Consider the following 13,021-nt stretch of genomic DNA (forward strand, 5'->3'; position numbering starts at 1 on the left):
CTCTTTACCCCTTTCATCCGTTCACCCTGGCAACCTTACTGACTCCTAGTCAGCCCAAGGCTAGTTCCTCCGTAGACCCCTTAAGCTTAACTATCCGGAGAAGTTGGAATCGGTAGGTACCCCGCGACGAAGCTACAAACTCGCCAAACCTCCCTCCTTCCCTCATTCAACCCTACATTCACCCCATGCACACCCCAAGGAACCTAGTCATGGCTATATTAGTGTGGAAGTAAGAGAGGTGGGCTGAGAAGTTAGGCTATCCTAAGCCCAAGCTTTGGAATAGCATCAGACTTGGCTATAGCAATGAGAATAAGTTGAATTGAATGCGAACAAATTAATTTTATTACATTTTCTACTGATTTAATATTCCATTATTAATTAAAAATTTACACAGAACGCGAGTGACGGTTAATTAAATAAATTGTGTCACAAGAATTTCCATACGATATCGGAATCTAGGATTCTTGGTGCACTTAGAATTTTCATTACTTCTTTATCATCTTGTTATTTATTAAAACAGTGGGACTTCGTCAAAAATCTCTGAGACTATGAATCTTCGAATTTCACGCTTCACCTTTATAACCTAAAATCCCTGATAGGTCGAAACTACGATAACTCGAAGCATATTTCGTTTCCCTTGAGATTCGAGTTGTCGAAGTTCCACTGTAACTGGTTTCATCGTCTAGAGGGACTCGAATCCTTCACCAGGTGAGAAGTACAGCCGAAAGATATTCGAAGAGGACGTGGCTTACGGAACGAAGAGAAGCGGGTAATATCGATTGCACGTAAGATTGCCGCGGGCGGCCTGGCAAGACTTGTGAATTGAGATTGAGTTGCTCCTCGAGGAGGAGACTAGGGATTCTGAGAGTGGGAGAGAGACGACGACAGGGAGAAGGGAGACAAGTCCAGGGACTGCGGAACACTGATGAAAGTGGTCTTGGGGGATCTCGCGTGGTTCGGGAAAGGCCGTGAAGGATGCCGCCCCAATACCTTAGTATTACGCGTACTGGTTGCCGGTTCGATCCATCAATTTTCACAAGACCACCAATATCACCATCCCCAATTCCATTAGCATTGGCATTGGCATCCAATATGCAATTTTCCACACGCCATAATATTTTATATATACACATATAATTTATGTATAATTCCGTCCTGGGTGTACGCTATAGGAATTCATTATGTCTTCTCACGCTTAATTCTCGTGAAACCTCCATTTTGAAAAGTGCGAAAATCAAGAGAAACTGTTAGTACCGCGATCCGGATTTCCCAAGTACTAATTAATAAGGCGGAGCTTATCAGAAGGAACCCATGAACCAGATGTAAATTCCATGGCAAAGTGCGGTGGGAAGGGGGAGGGGGGTATGAAGGAGGGATGTCTAAAGGGCGAATCTCGCGATCCTAAGGGCTTGTACTCATTTCGTACAATCGAGAGTCCGGATCCCAGCCGTGGATAGGGCCGAAGATAAGGCGTAATTAAAGTCTGGCGAAGGGGCCGCCGGGACTCCGCAGTCTGAGAAGCTTCGAGTAGGGCATAAACTTGCCCCATGAGACACCAGGGTGCCCAGGTTGGATTAGTTCCGCTGAGAATCACAAAGCCACTGTGAAGCCATCTTCTTGGCAGGTTCGCTTTGCCGTACTGGCGTCCTCATGGAACTCGGACAAATGGAACAGCCGAAAACGTCAGTCGAAATGCCAGAAGGAAAGGATCTTCCTTAATCTTAATAATCTTCAGCGACTGCACTGCCATCTAGTGATTCTTTGTGTTATTACTCACAAAAACCATAATCTAATCACAGTTCTCCAATCAGAGAGAGAAAAAAAACTTGTTTCTTAATATTATTCATATTTATTTCTAAATAGTATCCTATTGATATCTAGAATCTACAAAATTTTACGTTTTTCAATTATTTACTTCAATATAATTTTTATTTCAAGTATTCAATAAAATTTCTTTGATGCACAAGCACCGAGACGACCCTTTTCCAGTTACCGTCTTAAGATTTCTAATGACGAGATTAATTCTCCTCCTGGTCAAGACTGAAACCAGTTTTTGCGAGCTGTCCTGGGCTGTTCTCAGCAGACCAGCCAGTAAATTAGGCTGGACGCAGGGCTATCGGGAATACCTTGCTGCTTGGAACAGGACCGGAATGAGAGGATGTGAACTGTTTTTGTTGAGTTTACGTCGAAGTTTAGGAGGGAGAGTTGCTTAGCAGCTGCTCAGCAGCCGCACCACCAACTTCGAGCTACTGCAAATTTACTTAATTGAAAAGCGACCTTAAGTACGTTCTATCCTACGATCCTGATATATTTTAGTCGCAGATAACTGTGACGTAAAAAACATCATATGATTGTCTATTCACTTTTTTATTTGACACTGTAACAAGATCCAATGACATAGTAACGATGATTCCATCGCCAAACAGATTCAAGCAAGCAGTCTGACGTTTTACTGTTATCGATAAAAAATTGACAAAATATTTTCAGCTACATTTTTTTTCAATAAACGATATTCAATTAGATTTTAATAAAAAGAAAGCTGCCAATACTTCCTCGAAACTATTTCAAGCCGCATAGAATAAGTCACTTTTTATCTGCTAAATATTTTCTGTTATAATAATACGAGCGGTTTGACATATAATTCTCTTGACGAAATTCAAGATATTAATGTCTTCAGTTTCAGAGAAATATTATTAACTAACAAGTAACCTGTCAATTTTGCAATTGATTAATCGCTACGAAAAGATCCCTCTGGGACAAGATAAGCCATCATTTTGCAAGAGACAACATTGACGTATACGTGTATCATATTGAGCAATGACCACTGGTCAATTAGACAGAAACTAGCAAACAGTGACGGCAATGTATTATTACACTTGATAAACACACCATGTTTATTAATCTTTAGACGACGGGACAATTTCTTTATGAACTTTACCATTTTTGATCAAAAACTTTGATATATATTAAAAAGTAAAATTGTAGGAACCAACGTATAGCCGGAAAATCGGCTTCCTGTGAAGTCAAGTAACAAAAATATAATTTTTTCATAAAACACTCACATCGAAAGCCCACTAAAATCATTGAAAATATACTCGTACACATTGCTCTTAAGTATTGTATTTAATTAAAATCCATTATAATAGCCACACCGATCATTAACAATTATAGTAAAGCTATAAAGATTTTCATGTAAAATCAATTGAACACCGAACGAGGAATTAGGTCTAACGAATTTTTATATTATAGCTCCTTAAGATCACCTTGAAAAGTGTCAGAGTTTATCGAGAAGAGTTTCTCAATACGAGGGCAAACAGTCACATGAAGATTAAACATAAAGATAATTTTGACCCCCACAGCGCTCTGCATTCTTTAATCTGTATTCTAGACACTAATAGACAAAAAACAGTATGAAACTATCAGTAGCTCATAACTCTTCAAACCATCCGGTCACATATGAGAAGCCTACTAAAAGTAGTCACGTAAGATTTTAACCTATCTAAAAAGACACAACGATCATTATTAAAATCGATATAATTGTCAAAAATTTATTAAAGTATCTTACTGTTATGTTTATTGTCAAACTGCCTATTATTTATATGATAATTCTATTGATAAATACTTAAATGTTACTGTAGTTTTACTTCAATTAATCGCCTTTCACATTGTTGTATAATGTCTAAGCCGGTTTATCAAGTTTAATTAAGATTAACCTTACTGTACGAACCATCCAGTTGAGAGTCACTGATCCTACAAAGAAATGTAAAAGCGTGAAGAACTCTGTGTAGGTTGTTGCATTAGTGTCCGTAACATAGGACTTGTGAAATGGAGGGACGATAAGTATCACGAAGCGAGGAACCGCTTGAAAACCGTCAGTCTACTGTGACTCCGTTTATTCTAACCTCGTCCGTCTCGTGATTAGTGTCCGACAGTCTCTAGAAACTAATATTATGTATGATATTTTATACCAAGTATAAGTTTAATGTATTCTTGTAGATTTATTGCTACTTGTCCAGTAATCGGTCGTTTGTTTTGATTTTTCACAGAATATTACACAGAAGCATGGCCACGGACGTACGAGGTGTTGTGCTGTCTGGCACGGAACTAGCCAAGTAAGTTTATGTATATAATTTGAGTGTATTAATTAATTAATTAAACGGTTGTGTTAAAGACAGCAAAAACAGACTGATAAATTATACTGATAAATACCTAACTTTATTGAATCTCTAGATTTGTTTTAAATTCGAAAATTGTTTGTGGTGCTGTTTTGGATCAATCTGAATTTGAAAAAAATTCTGATTAATTGAACAATTTCAATTCAATAAATGTATTTATGGTATATTATGGAAAGGACAGTTTTTTGTTAATTGAGAAGCATTTCGTGTGCTCCATATTGTAATGAATGATTAACGTTCTTATTGATATATATGACCTCGAGTTACAGTCCAGAGAAACCTGTTGCTACACGGTATCGTTAACGAACCAGAATCATGTGTTCAAAAGTTTCTATAGTAATATTATTAGTTCATTTCATAACTTTTTATAAGACCGATAATAATTTTACATAATTATTTGCACTCCGTTTGTTTATATCGCACAATAAATATGTATTTATTATTGTATAACTTTCCGATTTATAGCAAAGGCTTTCAACTTTCATTTAATTTCAGGGAAATTCGCGAATCCTTAACCAAGGATGTAGCTGTCCTGAAGTCAACGCTGACGGATTTTGCACCGGGTCTGGCAATTGTTCAGGTTGGTGGCCGCGAAGATTCCAATGTCTATATTAGAATGAAGATTAAAGCAGCCAGTGAAATAGGAATCAAGGCAGAGCACGTTAAACTCCCAAACACGATAACGGAAACGGAACTTCTCAACAAATTATACAAATTAAATAACGATCCCAATGTACACGGAATCATTGTTCAGATGCCATTGGATAGTGTAAATCCAATAAATTCTCATCTCATCACAGATACCGTATCACCCGACAAAGATGTCGATGGGTAAGTCATAGGAAAAAAATTATTTTTACAATAACATAATATTTTCTATCGACCCAACTTATTTGCGTAGTCGATCATACGAATTGAGCAATTTCAAATCGAGATTATTAATTACAAAACTGATACATATTGATAACAATTTAATCAGGTTGACCTTTGTTTTTTAAATACATACATAATGTTGCTCGATTATGATTATAAATATAGAATACACTGTTTGGTAATAGAGAAAGTAAAACCTCTTAATCTTTCTTTTATCATGTTTGATGTTTTTTTCTTATATTTTTCAGACTTAATACCATCAATGAAGGAAGAGTCGCCATTGGCGATATGACCGGTTTTTTACCCTGTACACCAAACGGTTGCATTGAACTTATAAAAAAGTACATGCAATAATATTTCCTACATTTCCACGCAGATTAAGTGACTATACAAATGAAATAATTGAAATTATCAATTTCAGGAGCGGAGTTCCAATCGCAGGTGCCAACAGTGTCGTTCTGGGTAGAAGTAAAATCGTCGGTACACCAGTGTCTGAATTATTGAAATGGAATAACGCAACAGTTACAGTTTGCCACTCAAAAACTAAAGATTTAGCAAAAGTGGTAAGTACTGTACCAACAAAATAATGTAAATGAAAAAAAAAAAACAAGAAGGCTTAAGAAAAATTATTCATACACGTTTTTCTGAATAATAATGATAATTTTAGGTATCTCAAGCAGACATTTTAGTTGTTGGTATCGGACAGCCTCAACTCGTCAAAGGTTCCTGGATCAAACCCGGTGCAGTCGTTATTGACTGCGGCATCAATTCTATACCAGGTAAATTCATTTTTTTTTCTAGAAGTTGTGTATTTTTTTTTAAGCGGTAGTCACGATAATACAACTTCTTATCGACGTATTATAATGACCGTCTCACGTTACAGAACACAAGACATAATATATCCTATGTCGAATACCACGTACTGGCCAGTACATCGCACACCACCCATAGACTAAAGTTATTATGTATTATGCTTTGTGCAGACGCTACAAAGAAATCGGGTCAGCGCTTAGTAGGCGATGTGGACTACGACGAGGCTGTCAAAGTAGCTTCGTACATTACACCAGTTCCTGGAGGAGTTGGTCCAATGACAGTAGCCATGTTGATGAAGAATACAGTAATCTCGGCACAACGAGCAGCTGAACGATTGATAAATTCTAAATGGAATTTGCGAATTTTACCACTGAATAAGCAGAAGCTGGTTCCTAGCGATATAGAAATCTCCAGGAGTCAGGAACCCAAGCAAATTGCTAGTTTGGCAGAAGAAATTGGTCTTTCCCCAAGTGAATTCAGTCCGTACGGCAGCAAGAAAGCGAAAATCAGTCTGAAAATTCTGAAAAGATTGAAGAATCAGTCAAATGGAAAATTTGTTGTTGTTGTTGGAATTACACCTACGCCTTTGGGTGAAGGAAAGAGTACTACTACGCTTGGCTTGGTTCAGGCTTTGTCAGGTCTTCGTGGAAAAAATTCTTTTGCTACTTTGAGGCAACCCAGTCAGGGTCCAACTTTTGGTGTCAAAGGTGGCGCTGCTGGTGGTGGTTATTCCCAGGTAATTATATACATCAATTAAATCTAGTTAACTCATAGTGAGTGTGTTTGATAAAAGATAATAGTGAATTATGTCTTATAGGTTATTCCTATGGAGGAGTTCAATCTTCATCTCACTGGTGATATTCATGCAGTCAGTGCAGCTAATAATCTTCTGGCCGCTCAGATAGATGCTAGATATTTTCATGAATCCACACAAACAGATAAAGCCCTTTATGAAAGACTGGTGCCAACTGTTAAGGGTGTCAGAAAGTTTTCCAAAATTCAGATAAAAAGGCTACAAAAACTTGGGATTACCAAAACTGATCCAAATTTGTTGACGCCGGAAGAACAGAGTAAATTTGTCAGATTGGACATTGATCCTGAAAATATTACCGTGACCAGAGGTAATATATTTTAAGCAGTACTTCAAAGATTTCTGATTCTAAAAGGGAGGATTTATTAAAATTCATTACTAATTTCAGTCGTTGATATAAATGATCGTTTCCTACGTAAAATCACTATTGGCCAAAGTCCAACGGAAAAGGGACACACCAGAGAAACTTCCTTCTGCATTTCCGTGGGTTCAGAAATAATGGCGATTCTGGCTCTGGCTACTAGTGTTGAAGATCTGAAGCAAAGACTAGGAAATATGGTCGTTGCTTTCAGCAAATCTGGAACTCCACTTACTGCTGAAGATTTTGTGAGTTTTGCTATTCAAATTTTTTCAATAAAATTATCAAACTGGATTTGATTTATAAAGGGAATTCGATTTGATTTCCCAGGGTGTGACTGGGGCCATGGCTGTTCTCCTGAAAGATGCTATCGATCCAACACTAATGCAATCTTTGGAAGGTACCCCAGTGTTGGTACATGCTGGACCTTTTGCAAATATCGCCCATGGTTGCTCATCCATCATCGCCGACGCTATTGCCCTTAAACTCGTTGGTCCCGACGGCTTCGTTGTAACGGAAGCTGGATTTGGTTCCGACATCGGCATGGAAAAGTTCTTTAACATAAAGTGTCGTACATCCGGTCACATTCCCAATGCTATCGTCCTGGTAACAACGGTCAGAGCTCTTAAGATGCATGGAGGTGGTCCTGCAGTGACACCTGGTGCAGTCCTTAAGAAAGAATACGTAGAGGAGAATCTTGAGCTGGTTCGCAAGGGTCTGCCAAATCTTCAGAAACACATTAGCAATGGAAACAAATTTGGAGTTCCTGTCGTAGTCGCTATCAACAGTCACGCGTTAGCAAAGCTTTTATTAAAATTTGTATTTTGTAATAATTTTGCAAAATTTGTAATACATTTTTTATTTACAGTACGGACACTCAGGCGGAATTAGAACTCGTCAAGGAAGCAGCTATTGCAAGTGGTGCAGATGATGCAATCATTTGCACTCACTGGGCTGATGGCGGTGAAGGTGCAGCTGCACTTGCAGATGCAGTTATTGCTGCAACAAATAAACCAAACAAATTTAAATTCTTGTATGACGTGAACGCAAGCATTGAGGAGAAGATTAATATCATTGCCAAGGAAATGTATGGCGCTGGACGAGTTGTCCTTGCGGACAAGGTCAGTTTATATAACAAAACAAAAAATAGGAATATTTTTTTTTTCAAAATTTCTTATTATAGGTCAAAGGAAAAATTGCCGAATACACAAAATTAGGATATGACAAACTCCCACTTTGTATGGCTAAAACTTCCAACTCATTAACGGGAGATCCAGCAATCAAAGGTGCACCCACTGGATTCACCCTGGATATTACTGATATCTTTGTGTCAGTAGGAGCTGGATTTGTTGTTCCAATGGTTGGAGAGGTTCGTGATTGATATTAATATTTGTGTTTAAAAATTATCCAACTCTTGTAAAAACTGAAATCAACGTAGAACTAATAATTGAATATTTTAATTTATTAGATCATGAGAATGCCAGGACTAGCTACCAGGCCAAATATCTACGACATGGATTGGAACAGCGAAACAGATGAAATTGAAGGACTTTTCTAAATATGGCAAGACATGAAGCACTTGTATTTTGCAAATTTTGAGATTCAACCACTATGTTGGATTTATGTATGTATGGTACAGATTGTATCAGGTCCACGTTGTTATACTCTTTTGTACTGTAAAAATTTAATTGTTTATTTGTTAAGATCTGAACTTGTTATCCACATTGCTATAATACATTTATAATTAAAAGAATGCACAACCATTTCTTTCTTATCACCACTACCAAAATCTAGGATTTCTTAAGGAATAATAGACAACTCAAAGAAAATTAAAGCAGCACTACTTTATTTATGACACAAATATTTACTTAACTTTAATCGCAGCCCTAAACTTTGCCGATCTCGATCGAGGATTATTATCGATTTCATCAAAGGAGGGAGTCAGAACATGCTTATGTAACATCATCCAAGGGGAACTTGTCACAACAGCTACTTCTTCTTCATTAAAACATTTGTCATAATTTGAAAATTTTAACGGCTGTGTATTAGCTACATTTTCTGTTACGTGACCAGTCAAATGTCTCTTTATTATTGTATCCTCCAAAGAATGGAAGGATATAGTAATAAGACGACCACTGATTTTAAGATATTGTTGAGCTATAAGAATACCATAATTGATCTCGTTAAGTTCATTATTTACAAAAATTCTCAATGCCTGAAAGGTTTTGGTAGCTTTATGGGAAAATCTTCCTAACTGATCTGTTCTGTAGTCCTCTAGCAAAACGGAATTAACTAACTCTGCGAGTTCACTAGTGGTCTCTAGCTTTTTGAACATAAATCTAGCATCATGAATGGCTCTCGCAATTTTTTTATATTGTTTCTCTTCACCATATATCTTGAGAATACGCTCCAGGTCAATGACATCAGCTCGTGCTAAGACGTCGGCAGCAGTCGGTTGATCTGGGCAACGAAATCCATCCATTCTCATATCCAACGGACCATTTTTAGAGATTGAGAAGCCTCTTTCAGCAATATCAAATTGCATAGATGAACAACCAAAATCAAAAAGGAAGCCATCAATAGAATTTGCTTTTACTCTGTGTTCCTTTAAAAGTTCTGGTAACTCGGAAAATCTTCCCAGTAATGGTACTATTTGATCTGGATACTTATCAGCTAAACCCTTTGCATAGTTGTAAGCCACTGGATCTCTATCTAATGCAAAGATTTTAATATCTTGTGCAGATTCCAACAATTTCGTTGTATGTCCTCCAGCACCAAAGGTCATATCCACAAAAGTTTCACCTGCAGATGGTTTCATGTACTTGAGAACCTCTTCAGCCATTACTGGCAAATGAGGTCTGTTCGCTGGTTGTTCATTAAGTTGTTGACTATATCTTACACTTTGTGTATGAAATCTTTTCAAAGAATTGATATACTCTGAAAAGGCACCACTATTAATTCTTCGTAGAAGTTGTGCCATTCTGGAATTTTTTCAATATCCTCTTAAAGATATTTTGCTCTTGCTCTGCAAAGTAGTTGACGACTTCTGGTGACAGTGCTAAGGTGCACTGCTCTGCAGTAAGACCGCTCGCAGACGATGTTGAAGTACGAGTGTACAATCGTCCGTACTCGTTTGATGCTAATCTACGTAGAATTGCGTAATAGCGATCACACTTTTCCTGATCAACTGGAGAATTAATGGGACCCTTCGAAAAAGCAATTTTTATTTGATCTCTAAGATGCAGTCCTAAATCCCTGTAAAAACATAAATTAGGATTAGAAAATACGTTCATATTTTGGCGCCATTGTCAACAGAATGTATGTCGATAAAACAGTGACTTAAAAAGGACCTAACCAAACAAACTTTATAGAACAGAATACTCTCGAAATTATATGACTAAGAAAGACGGATCTGTTTATAGATATAAAATACTTGTAAATTACACTCACCCTTGTATTTTTGCCTTATCAACTGGCCAAGAATCCAACAGCTTCAGAAAATTCTTATAATTACCGGCCATGATCAAACTGGTCCTAGGCCTTTCGGCATTGCTTGTTTTTTTGGAATGGCGCTGACAATCAATTTCCGGTAAAAATCGACTCACTGAAGTCGAAAGTATTTAGAGGAAATACGATTTGAATTTAGGTATAATAGCAAATACATATTCATAAACTTTGATTCGGAATCAGAAAATCAACGGTTACTGACTCCCGCTAATTATTTTTCAATGTAGACGTAATATAAAAAAATGTAAAGAAAATATTAAACTCTTTAACGGATCTATAGCCTTTATTTTACGTTATAACACTAAGAAGCATAATAGAATATAATTGTATTATTCGCAAATTCGTCATTTATTTGTTGTGCACGAGATTGTCCAATTTTCAATTTTCATCATTGTTCGACTTTTTGGGCCAGTTCCTCTATAAAAAAAAAATCAAAAATTACTTTAAGCTAACCTACCATCGGTAATCAATTATTTTGTGTTCCCTTTAACGTACGTAATTTGCCGGCCACAATAAACTATGAGATAATCTTTGAGCGTCGTTAGCATTATTTAAATGGTTCGTTTCGTTATGAATATTGGTTTTCTCAGGATATAGAACGTTGGTTCCTTCCTGATTGTTTTGAATAATAGTAGCGAGATTTTTGTCAGCGTTGGAGGATTCATCATTAGCCCAAACTTCAAGCACAGCTCCGGATTCATACCAGGGATATACCGTATAGAGAATATTGTATGGAACAGAGTTGGAATAATCAACAGTTGATGAATATGACATACCAACAATGGTAGTGCCAATTATTGCCTAAAAAGTAGTTTGAAATCAATACACTATTGAAAGAATAGGAAAATCTCAACTTACAATGAGTAGATATTGCATCTTGCAGGTTGTTCTTGCGTGTACTTAGGATGGCAAAGATCAAAGCCTTTTATACTAACTTCTTTGAATTTTTTGAATAACTTGAGAAGGTATAAACTTACGTTAGAGATTAACACTATTATGTTTCAATGCCATTAGTTATTAAAACCTGTTAATTGCAAGATAGAATAAGAAGACAAATTATGTTTTATATACATTTAAGAAAATCTTGTTTATTTTTATATTAATGCAAACATGAAAATAGTTAGGTACAGATTAGAGTATAAATTTATATGTATGCTTTATCTTTCAACACTTTCCACAGGAACTACATTGCAACCAAGAAGACCTTTTCCACTCCAAGGACGTGGAATTAAACTCAGGGTCGTTGTGTTAATCCCGCGTTTGATCTTCACTATAACAGATTTATATCGACTGTGTTCGACAACATCTGCGATATCCTTTAATGATTTAAAATTCTGAGCATCAATGGAGCCAAACTCTAGTATCAAATCCTCAATTTGAATACCCTAAAGGAATGTAAAAATTTATTTCAACATTATTACAAGTTATTTTCACGCTGTTTGATAATAATGTATCGATAACAATAAACTTACCGCTATCTCAGCAGGTGAACCAGGTAATACTAAATTTACTCTGAGAAATGGATCCAACAGTATAGTTTCTTGCAAGCTGCTTGTTGCTGCTGGTATAGAGTCGTCTGTCTGTCCTCTCATATACGAATGAAATTCATAAAGCCCCTCTTCTATTTTTTTCATTAATGCTTTGTGATCATTTTGAAGATCTGAAAAGTTATTTGATTAGTAAAAATTCTACAATGATATCGGAGTACCGATGGTCTGTTAATTACATACATATTATTCTATTGCGAGCATGTCTCACTTGGTATACATCTATATCTTGCCGAGGATATCCATCATTATCCACAAGAGGATCGTTCATACCAACATGATTCTGAAATTATGAGCAAAACTCAAGCCATGTTGAGCAAAAATTACAAGTCACTCTAAGTGACAGAAATAAACATAACTAATCCGAGTCCTATATGAAAATTTCATACAACACAGATTTCATCCAATACGTACAGAATCTAATATTTCCCTCAATGCTCTCAAATCTGCCTCTATCTTATCCTTATCCTTAATAAGTTGCAAAACCCTTTCCTTATTTTGCTCAGCTTCCATGTTTGCCACAACCATTTTTTTTCCTTTCTATTTGTTACAAACAAACGTTTCAGAAAGTGCTGCCCTCTGCAAATTTTGCGTACAGTGGATAATGGGTGCGGTTGCAGGGTGTGCAACATAAACCAATAATTTCAAACTCATATAACAAGAATTCTAAATTATTTACATATGACCCACCTAAATTTCAACACTTAAGTCCCAACTAACAGTATTTTTCACAATCTAGATAATCAAAGTAATTCCTATATAAAATATTAGAATAATTCGGTCTAATTAAATGTTAAAATTTTATATAAAGTTATCAACAATTTCTCACGTCAAGTACACGAACATAAAACATAACAGTGAACTAAAGAAATTATCGTTTCAAGGTTACGTAGAAAACTGTGTTAAATTTGTTGACTCTATGTAAAAAGACAATTAA

The 13,021-nt window shown here is 36.4% G+C and overlaps 4 protein-coding genes across 6 annotated transcripts; 1 reads left to right on the forward strand and 3 right to left on the reverse strand.

The window, feature by feature from the left end:
* Positions 1 to 3,351: 3,351 nt before the first annotated feature.
* On the forward strand, positions 3,352 to 8,783 carry LOC107262872 (C-1-tetrahydrofolate synthase, cytoplasmic). 2 transcript variants are annotated; one of them, XM_015729503.2, is made up of 13 exons: positions 3,352 to 3,482; positions 4,047 to 4,112; positions 4,671 to 5,006; positions 5,297 to 5,389; positions 5,470 to 5,611; positions 5,716 to 5,827; positions 6,032 to 6,597; positions 6,679 to 6,982; positions 7,061 to 7,278; positions 7,361 to 7,824; positions 7,899 to 8,151; positions 8,214 to 8,399; positions 8,499 to 8,783. In XM_015729503.2, exons 1-13 carry the CDS (start codon positions 3,457 to 3,459, stop codon positions 8,586 to 8,588), a joined length of 2,856 nt encoding a protein of 951 aa, XP_015584989.1. In that variant the 5' UTR covers positions 3,352 to 3,456; the 3' UTR covers positions 8,589 to 8,783. The 2 variants fall into 2 exon arrangements, with proteins under 2 accessions (XP_015584989.1, XP_015584990.1); XM_015729504.2 differs by lacking the exon at positions 3,352 to 3,482 and adding an exon at positions 3,795 to 3,952.
* Positions 8,784 to 8,854: 71 nt separating this feature from the next.
* Positions 8,855 to 10,648, reverse strand: LOC107262874 (probable methyltransferase-like protein 15 homolog). The gene is made up of 2 exons (XM_015729508.2): positions 10,481 to 10,648; positions 8,855 to 10,285 (listed from the first exon to the last, which is right to left on the reverse strand). The coding sequence occupies exon 2, from the start codon at positions 10,008 to 10,010 to the stop codon at positions 8,895 to 8,897; it is 1,116 nt and encodes a 371-aa protein (XP_015584994.1). The 5' UTR covers positions 10,011 to 10,285; positions 10,481 to 10,648; the 3' UTR covers positions 8,855 to 8,894.
* Positions 10,649 to 10,796: 148 nt separating this feature from the next.
* LOC107262880 lies at positions 10,797 to 11,540 on the reverse strand. Its single transcript, XM_015729520.2, has 3 exons — positions 11,396 to 11,540; positions 11,033 to 11,338; positions 10,797 to 10,954 (listed from the first exon to the last, which is right to left on the reverse strand). Exons 1-3 carry the CDS (start codon positions 11,411 to 11,413, stop codon positions 10,916 to 10,918), a joined length of 363 nt encoding a protein of 120 aa, XP_015585006.1. The 5' UTR covers positions 11,414 to 11,540; the 3' UTR covers positions 10,797 to 10,915.
* A 53-nt stretch (positions 11,541 to 11,593) lies between these two features.
* On the reverse strand, positions 11,594 to 12,992 carry LOC107262877 (26S proteasome non-ATPase regulatory subunit 9). Of its 2 annotated transcripts, XM_015729512.2 has the most exons (5): positions 12,775 to 12,992; positions 12,499 to 12,663; positions 12,268 to 12,367; positions 12,010 to 12,197; positions 11,695 to 11,922 (listed from the first exon to the last, which is right to left on the reverse strand). In XM_015729512.2, the coding sequence occupies exons 2-5, from the start codon at positions 12,610 to 12,612 to the stop codon at positions 11,695 to 11,697; spliced, it is 630 nt and encodes a 209-aa protein (XP_015584998.1). In that variant the 5' UTR covers positions 12,613 to 12,663; positions 12,775 to 12,992. The 2 variants fall into 2 exon arrangements, with proteins under 2 accessions (XP_015584999.1, XP_015584998.1); XM_015729513.2 differs by having other exon boundaries at positions 11,594 to 11,922; positions 12,499 to 12,992.
* Positions 12,993 to 13,021: the final 29 nt, after the last annotated feature.

Source organism: Cephus cinctus, unplaced genomic scaffold (genome assembly GCF_000341935.2).
Source record: "Cephus cinctus unplaced genomic scaffold, Ccin1 Ccin1_scaffold0129, whole genome shotgun sequence".
Classification (NCBI taxonomy): Eukaryota; Metazoa; Arthropoda; class Insecta; order Hymenoptera; family Cephidae; genus Cephus; species Cephus cinctus.